We start from the raw sequence: 9,952 nt of genomic DNA, 5'->3' as shown, positions 1-9,952 counted from the left end.
AACCACAGATATTTCCCTATGTAGAAACAAAAGCAAATCTGTCTAATGGTTCTCGTGATACATCTTAATAAATGCAGGACTCTAATACAAACGGCTAACCAATAAATCTGTACATTTTTACAGTTGATACATACCTTTTCTATGAGAATAATTAAATTTTGATAACAGCTACCAAATTACAAGTGCACATACACTGTATTTTCGGGTACCTGTTTTATTAACAATAAGTCTAATATTTTTATAATATATAGTGGCCATCACCTATAAAACAATACATTTATCAACAACTAGAATAAACAAATGTTTAGTATAAATAGAAAAAACATAGGTATACATGTACTACAACAGGACACATGGTTTACAAATACTATCATTCAATTTTGTAGAAATAGGGACAGCATTTTTCACTTATATTTACTAAGCAACAGCTAAAAGCAGTTACATGAACACATTTTTGAATGAATACAATTGATACTCATTCATGCATTACTAGAGAAAATCAAATTAACAAATAAAAAACAAAAACCCATGAAGGTGAAGAAAACTACTTCTAAATAAAATTGCAAATAATGATTTGAGATACAGTGTAATAGCCCATCAGATCTAATGCCTTATAGCGATAGCCCATCAGATCTAATGCCTTAAAGCGATAGCCCATCAGATCTAATACCTTATAGCGATAGCCCATCAGATCTAATGCCTTAAAGCGATAGGAAAAAACTCCAGGGAAAATCCTTCAGGGTAAACAAAACATGCCAAATGATATTGATTAATTATATTTAAACACATGATTTTAAAACAAAGAAATAAAAAAAAATTGCACAATTTTCCAATTTCTCCAATGGTCTGTTAGACAACCAAAAATTGCAGGAATAAATTTTATACTTATAATCCTTATGAGAAATAATACACCAATACCATAATGTTCATACATTAGCCAGAAGAGATCCATATAAATACAGGTTCATGAAAGTCCATGATGATATAATATTCATCATGGAATGAGCTTGAAAATTAAAACAATAAAAAGCTTATACATTGTATATACACTGGGCTCCATACCAAACAAGAGGCCCATGGGACCTGAATCGCTCATCTGTTTTTATTTGTTATCTAACAAGACAATATTCGAAAAAACGTTTTTGTCAATTGAGAACATGGTGGCCATATTGGAACTACCAAGGTCCCAACCAATAACAATAACAAAACTCAATTTAATATGGACAAAGCAAAGAATATTTGTATCAATTTGGCTAAATTGACCTGTTGGAAGTCAATGAAAGTTTAGAATTCTCAGCCAATGGTAATTGAAATTCAGCCAGCAAAATTCTCATTTAAAGCAATAATGTTAAAATCTTGTGTACCATTAATCTTGCCACTATGCAGGCCCCTTGCTTCTGGGTAGTTAGCAAAGCAGTTCAGGAGATGTCTTTTACATCAATTGTTGATAGACAACGGACATTGTAATTTGACATAAGCTCACCTTGAATCTTCAGACTATGAAAGCTAACAATAAGCAAAAATAAAAATGAAAATATACAAATAATTGATTAGCAACTAACATAAACATGTGTACGGTATGTACCAATACAATCTTATGTCATAGTTTTCTACCAAATTTGTGTTTGTATATCAAGTTTCTATTTTAAATGCTTAATTCTGTTCATTTCATATACACATGACCAAATATACAACAATTTCTCCTTTACAAGTAAAGCTCTGTTACTGTATAATTTGTGCAACAAAAATATATGTCTCCCTTGTTTTTTCAGATGATCCTCTTCACAGTTGACTTTAATATTCCTATCCCAACTTGGCACACTTTAATCACTGTATAGAACATGTTCCCGTATAATTCTGACAACACACACATCGTTCATTCATAGGTCGTGGAGGAATTAGATCAAGGTCCTCGTCATCAGGTTCAAGGTCAAGATTATAGCCGTCCTTAATTAACTGCTGGGTAATGTCTTTGTTAGCACCTCGTGATATCATCGGAGACTCAAAATCATCATCATCATCGCTGAAACAGACAGGCACAATAAATATAATAGATATCTATTACTCAATTTATATGTTCTAATTGTAAAATACAGTTATTTCACTTCTACAAACATCATTTTTTTCTTCCGTAATCAATACAAGTAAAAGGCTATGATTACTAGCTCTAGTACAATGTCGATTCTGTTTCACTATGTATCAAACTTTACCTTCATGCATACAAATGTACTTTATCTCACAAACATTGACTGCAGGTTTTATAAGCAAGTAGAAATGTACAAGAATTTTGGATTGAGAGGATGGTAATTCCATATTGACAGAAATTATCTACAGAATTAATATTCATGAAAGATTTAAATTTACGAATGAGTCTCCTCCCAATTTAAACAAAATAATATCTCTCGCAAAAAAAATAAAGTGATTTACAACAACATAACGTATTCTGAAGAATTTGTCAAAAAGTACACAAATAATCATAAACAGTAAACACTATACATACAAATGAATGAATGTCTTTTAAAGTATGTAGTGATTCTAGGTAAAATACACTTGTTTTCTGTGTAATTTTACATGCTATATTTATAGGGATTACAGGACAGAGGTACAAAACCACTGTTACAACCAAGAGCTTTACAGCCATACTGAACCTAGAAAGTTTTAGTCTAACAGCACTTACCTCTCATCGTCAGTCATTATGGCTACCAATGGTTGCTGGTCAAGAGGTCTTGGCTGGGCATCTGATCTAGGAGGAAGCATCAGTCTGAAACAGAGCATTTAGTAAAGTCATAGGCTAGCAATAAGCCAGAAAAACATTATTGTATGGAAATAACATAATGTATTACCTACAAGGTGGATCCTACAAAAAACATTGTGAATAACAGATTTTTTGTATAACTGCGGTAGAAACTGCAACTTCAAAGAAATTCTGTTTTACCTTCATGTTGCTTTTCAAACCTAATCGGAAATTTTACATGATTTTTCCTGTTTGATGAAACTCAATGTTTCAAAAAGTATATATTTCTGGTTAAAGAATTCTTTATGATTATTTAACAGTATTTAATTACAAGAGCATAAATCTCCAGGTACTTCAGTTTTTCCTTCAAATTCTGTTTTTCAATGTATTTTTTTTCTAAAACTGATTAAGATTGTTCTGACCCTCTTTCAAAAAGATAAATCATTAACACAAGGAAGCAAGTTACTTGTGGTTTCATGTAATTACTTTTCCATCTGAAACAGTCTATAACAACATTTCTGTCCACTTACCGGCTTCTTGGCATCATAAAAGTATTTTTGCTTGGCTGTTGATTAATAACTTTAGCCCTCCTAGCATTTTCTCGGTGTCGCTCTGTCAAAGAAATATTGATATAAAGTTGTAAAGATATATTTATAAATGTGTTTATCAAGTATTGATTAAAAATAAACAATGACTAAATCATGTTGATAGAGTTGTTATTTATTATCTATAACACCAACTGATTCATTAAAATGAAACAAAGTTATACCGTTGTATATCGCCCCAGTGTTCTCTGGCCCTGACACCAGACTAAGACATTTTGACAGATAGATGTCTGGTGGACATGTGGGACCAGATATCACTACTTGAAATAAAATCAGAGGTACAAAATGTAGTAAAGTAGGGTTGAAATAAAAACATAGATAAATTTGTATACAGATCTCATGCATACTTGTGAATATAACCTGGAAAATAAAGCCAGTTATAAACAGTAGCTAGCTACAGACTTTTGCAATAATTTAATGCATATCAAACTTACCAAGACTTTTACAATAATTTAATGCACATCAAACTTAACAAGACTTTTACAATAATTGAATGCACATCAAACGTACCTAGACCTTTACAATAATTTAATGCACATCAAACTTACCAAGACTTTTACAATAATTTAATGCATATCAAACTTACCTAGACTTTTACAATAATTTTAATGCACATCAAACTTACCAAGACTTTTACAATAATTTAATGCACATCAAACTTACCTAGACTTTTGCAATAATTTAATGCACATCAAACTTACCAAGACTTTTACAATAATTCAATGCACATCAAACTATCTAGACTTTTACAATAATTTAATGCACATCAAACTTACCAATCTTTTTCTGGAGCTGTGAAGATTTTCTGTGGGCATTACTCTGTGTCTTGGCATCTGAGTAACTGGCGGGTGACTTTGATGAGGAAGATTTGGTACTCTATAAATATAAAAAAAAAAGAATATGAAATAAGGCAAATTTTACAGGAACAATGAACATACATAAATGCAACATAGAGTTCTTTACAAGTGTTTTACACTCCTTACGCTCCTCATGATCAGGCTAAGTAGTATCCTATACCTGTATACCCTATACCTGTATATCCTATACCTGTATATCCTATACCAGTATATCCTATACCTGTATATCCTATGCCTGTATATCCTATACCTGTATACCCTATACCTGTATATCCTTTACCTGTATACCCTATACCTGTATATCCTATGCCTGTATACCCTATGCCTGTATATCCTATACCTGTATACCCTATACCTGTATATCCTATACCTGTATACCCTATACCTGTATACCCTATACCAGTACTGTAAGGACTCCAACGTAACTGTAGCCCAAAAGTTTACTTTTCAAATTTATTTTTAGTCAGATCTCTTTATAATAATTATTCTTTGCACTTGTTTAATTGTCTGATTGATGAAATGTGTTTTACAAGAGTATTGCCCCTTGTACTGTAAGTACTGCCCAGCCATCCATAGCTAAATTGTATATGTATACACATGTACGTACATTATTATACAGCACCAGTCTGGAATCACTAGGACTTTGAGTCATGTGTTAACAAGCTGTCAAACCATTTGTAATGTCGTTATTGTGTGTTATTCTGTTGCATCAAAACATCAAATATTTATCATATAGATATAGACAATGACCAAAGTAAACATATAGATTTGATGGTGTCATTATAAGTTATAAAAGCAATACAAGTACGAAATGTAAGACTGTATGCGTTTTTTCAACAGTGCAATCTTTAAGTCTGGCTGTCTTCCAATGCCACGAGCATCTGAACAGCTCAAGGCTGATCATCTACCAGAGACCTACACCCGAATGAGACACATACATACATTGTACACACCCAACAAGAGATGCTGGGTCTCAGAATGTTTACAAAGTCTGTTATCTGAATGATAAATTAAATATCTTCACCTTAACTTTGTAACTTTTTTGGTACGAATATATATATTGCAAATTGAGTTCAGCTTCTATGTTAAAGTTGAACATGTACATGTATAGCATACACGTCCATGTACATCAGAGTACCCTCCCCTGAACATGGGTATTGGAAGTGGTATGTAGTAACAAAACAAATGCATACATTTTTATCCACAATCACAACAATTTTATTGATGTGAACAATCAGAACATATGTGTTTGTTATAATGACATGGCTAAAGGGAATTTCCCTATAGCATAATCAACAGAGCATTATAGTATATAGTACATATTATGTGTACTTTGTTTATGCATCTGCATTGTGTGTTTACTTTGTTTATGCGTCCGCATTGTGTGTACTTTGTTTATGCATCCGCATTGTGTGTACTTTAATTGTTTATGCGTTTGCATTGTGTGTACTTTAATTGTTTATGCCTTTGCATTGTGTGTACTTTGTTTATGCATCCACATTTTGTGTACTTTGTTTATGCATCCGCATTGTGTGTACTTTGTTTATGCGTCCGCATTGTGTGTACATTGTTTATGCGTTTGCATTGTGTGTACTTTATGTGTTTGCATTGTTTGTACTTTGTTTATGCATCCACATTTTGTGTACTTTGTTCATGTGTTTGCATTGTTTGTACTTTGTTTATGCGTCCGCATTGTGTGTACATTGTTTATGCGTTTGCACTGTGTGTACTTTAATTGTTTATGCGTTTGCATTGTGTGTACTTTAATTGTTTATGCGTTTGCATTGTGTGTACTTTGTTTATGCGTTTGCATTGTGTGTACTTTGTTTATGCATCTGCATTGCGTGTACTTTGTTTATGCATTTGCATTATGTGTACTTTGTTTATGCGTTGGCATTGTGTGCACTTTGTTTATGCATCTGCATTGCGTGTACTTTGTTTATGCGTTTGCATTGTGTGTACTTTGTTTATGCGTTTGCATTGTTTGTCCTTTGTTTATGCGTTTGCATTGTGTGTACTTTGTTTATGCGTTTATGCGTTTGCATTGTGTGTACTTTGTTTATGCGTTTGCATTATGTGTACTTTGTTTATGACGTCTTAAGTCTGTGTACTCCATTTATGATGTCACAAATAAATTCAAATCGCCTGAGGAGCCCAAAGATGGTCAAAAGCGCTGATTATACTAGTCTAAGTAGTCTTCTGCTTTGTTTTATTTATAAATATATAATCAGAAAAACGTTTCAAAGTCCTTGTGATGGTAAATATAAAAAAACAAGAGTTTCTTCGACTAAGAGAGTTTCTTTGGCTTTAGTCGAAGAAACTCTTGTTTTTTGGTTATATACATTGTATATATATATGAAATATAAAAAGAAAAAATTCTCATCGAGTCTTTAGTACTTTTATCTCGTCATGGAGATTCTTTAGACTGTTTATTTAAATATATATATGTATTCTGTAACCCTGCAAACTGCTTAATCCTAATATTGCAGAGGCACTTTGAAAAAGTTACCTTGGTATGTATATAATACAATGAGGTTAAGTATTATGAACACAAATTCTTTTTGTTCCATGAAACTTGAAAATAAAAGGTCAAATGAAACACTGCAGTTACCATGACATGAAATTTCATTGTTAACTTGATGTACAAGGTTTTTAAAGAAAGACTAGCTCTGGACTCTGGAGAGTGGCAGGTTGTATTAAAGGCTGTCCTTGGGTTGATAAAGGTTCCTCGGAGGTACAGGTATGGTTGCAATTGTATATAGCCACAAGCTTGTTAATGATATAGTATATATCAAATAATGGTGGCATTTAATTTGTAAAAGCAGCAAAATATGTAACCTTTTTTTTTGTTAAAAGAAGGATCTATTAGCATGTACGTGCTGACAGTCTTGTAATCATCATACAAGAGGCCCAGAGGGCCTGTATCGCTCACCTTAATATGTTTAAAATAATTGGTATGAAGTAGGTGCTGGAGGTACATATGAAATTTCAGAAAGATCCATCCAGTACTTGAGATATAGCGAGAACAAACAGAACCCCACATATATATGCAACTTAGGGGGGTCATACCCACCAATTATACAAAATTGAGTCCCCTTGACCCAAGGATGCTCCAGACTAAATAAGGATATATATAAAATCCCATAATCCTGATGGTCGAAGAAGGATTTTTAAGGTTTTACCTATATTTCTCCTATTGGGCCCCGCCCTTCTGCCCCTTGGGACACCACACCCACTGCATGCTTATACAAAATTGAACCCCTTTTGCCTAAGGATGCTCCAGACTAAATAAGGAGAATATCCCTTAATCACTAAGGTAGAAGAAGGATTATAAAGGTTTTACCTATATTTCCCCTATTAAACCCTGCCCCTCAGGTCCCACGAGGGGGGGAGGTCACACCCACCGTTTATACAAAATTGGTTATCCTTTACCAAAGGATGCACCACACCAAATATGGAACAAATCCTTTCATTCCTACAGAAGAAAAAGGATTTTAAAGAGTTTACTATGTTTCCCCTATTGGGGCCCCACCCCTCAGGCCCCTGGGGTACCACACCCACGATTTATACAAAATTGGTTCCCCTTCACCCAAGAATGCTTCTGACCAAATATGGAACAAATCCTTTCATTCCTACAAAAGAAGAAGGATTTTAAAGAATTTGCTATGTTTCCCTTATTGGGCCCAACCCTCAGGCCCCTGGGGTACCACACCCACGATTTATACAAAATTGGTTCCCCTTCACCCAAGGATGCTTCTGACCAAATAGGGAACAAATCCTTCCATTCCTACAGAAGAAGAAGGATTTTAAAGAATTTGCTATATTTCCCATATTGGGCCCCGCCCCTCAGCCCCCAGGAAGGCCACACCCACGGTTTAGACAAAATTGTGCCCCTTCCCCCAAGGATGCTTCTGACCAAATATGGACCAAATCCTATCATTCCTACAGAAGGAGAAGGATTTTAAAGAATTTGCTATATTTCCCCTATTGGGCCCCGTCCCTCAGCCCCCAGTGGGGCCAGACCCATCATTTATACAAATTGAGTCCCCTTGGCCAAGGAATGCTCCAGACCAAATTTAGTCCAAATCTACTGGGCCGTTCAGGACAAGAAGCGTTTTAAAGGAAAAGTTGACGGACGGACGCTGCGCCATGGCATATTAAGCTCACTTGCCCTTCTTTTCCGGCCATGCGCTGTAACCCTGGGACACAGTATCATAATTATGATCCTAGAGCATATTGTCCGACTTTTCCCAGTAGCTACATTTTTGTAGTTGAAGGTGCATTGCCACTGGCACACATGCACATTCATCATCGTATATGAATAACATCTGGATCTGGACAATGTACATGTAGGGCCTTCTCCGGCATAAACACATCGAGAGAAAGAGTGCTGGAGGCGCTTAGTCGTGCAGTTGCAGAGCTAACTTAAAACCCTTGAGTGACTCTGCACGCACAATGTTGTCTGGAAGCTGATTCGAGTCGATGGTGTTTTGGGAAAAAATTAGCTATTATAGCAGGAGTGTTATAGTCTGTAGTTTTAAAGCACCTAGGGTTGTTGGTTTCTTGGTTTTCTATAATATTTTTTCTGAGACTGTCTGTAAACCGTGTTCCGGTTCCCTCGGATTGGTGTTAAATAGTCCTGACTGTGCATGGCTGGCACCAGCCCCTCGACCACTTTATAAAAGAATGCTAGTCGGCTCTGCTTCCATCTCTCTTTGAGTGGGGGCAGGTCCATGTCCTGGAACATATGGGTGACACAATCTGACTCCCTGGAGGCATAATCTCTTGAAATGTATCGGGCTGCCTGGCGTTGGATGCGCTATAGCCAGTCGATGTCTTTGCTGAGATAGGGATCCCAGACCACAGAGCGATACTCTGTTTTTCGACATGAAGCTGGGCAATATTTAATGTTTCAGGTTCCACCGCGGAAACCCTAGAGTGGAATTAGCCTTCTTTACTATCTTGGTGATGTGTGGACCAAATCTAAGATTTTCTGACAGGGTTAATCCAAGATATGGGGATTCCTGCACTTGCTGTAGGATGTTGTTGTCAAGCTGGTAGAAGTGCTGTGAATTGCAGTTAATGCTCATGATGTAGCACTTCTTGGCATTGAAATGCATACCCCATGTCCTATGTAACTGTTAAATTATGAAGGAAAAAGTAATTTCATTTGTATGTTTCATATTACTACACCAGTAACATATATATATACAACATCAGCTTTGTAAAAAAAATTCCGACAATGCGATCGAGTAATTTACAGACCTTGAATATGAAGGTGGACTATTGCCTTAATAACAAGCTAACTTTCACGGCCATGCGATATAACCCTGGAACGTGCTTGCTAGCGACTGGATGGTTGCGCGATCATTTATTTTTCATTAACCATCCACTTAACTTTATATTTGACGGAGAAGTTTCATTTATATGTGTGTTGCTTCCAAGACGATTTTGTTGAATTTTCAGACGACTTAATCAGCGACAAAAAGCTCGAACGAAATCGCCCCTTGGCCCAATTTTGTTTTGACATCTGTCAACAAGTATGAGCTCTCCCATATGTTTCGTACCTGTGGTTCCGAACTTCCGTTGAGCATTGATTTTTGGTCACTATCAAATCCGCTGTCTTCCATACTATCCATGACACCAAATGAAACGAAGAATATGCTTATTTCTTGTTAATCATAACATTATTCACATCAGTCGTGTTCCGGAAGTACATTGCCGACCATTTTTTCTGAACCAACGTTAGGTGTACG

The 9,952-nt window shown here is 35.5% G+C and overlaps 1 protein-coding gene across 2 annotated transcripts; it reads right to left on the bottom strand.

The window, feature by feature from the left end:
- Positions 1-299: 299 nt before the first annotated feature.
- LOC110453070 (protein FAM219A-like) lies at positions 300-9,944 on the bottom strand. Of its 2 annotated transcripts, XR_002463250.1 has the most exons (6): positions 9,764-9,944; positions 4,116-4,215; positions 3,265-3,346; positions 2,678-2,761; positions 671-2,023; positions 300-640 (listed from the first exon to the last, which is right to left on the bottom strand). XR_002463250.1 is itself a non-coding variant. In XM_021501899.1 (5 exons), exons 1-5 carry the CDS (start codon positions 9,833-9,835, stop codon positions 1,828-1,830), a joined length of 534 nt encoding a protein of 177 aa, XP_021357574.1. In that variant the 5' UTR covers positions 9,836-9,944; the 3' UTR covers positions 300-1,827. The 2 variants fall into 2 exon arrangements, 1 of the variants encoding a protein (XP_021357574.1); XM_021501899.1 differs by having other exon boundaries at positions 300-2,023.
- Between the last annotated feature and the right edge of the window lie 8 nt (positions 9,945-9,952).

This window comes from Mizuhopecten yessoensis, unplaced genomic scaffold (genome assembly GCF_002113885.1).
Source record: "Mizuhopecten yessoensis strain PY_sf001 unplaced genomic scaffold, ASM211388v2 scaffold7087, whole genome shotgun sequence".
Lineage (NCBI taxonomy): Eukaryota > Metazoa > Mollusca > Bivalvia > Pectinida > Pectinidae > Mizuhopecten > Mizuhopecten yessoensis.
Note: the sequence above shows the minus strand (reverse complement) of the source record. Positions and strands in the feature narration are given on the sequence as shown.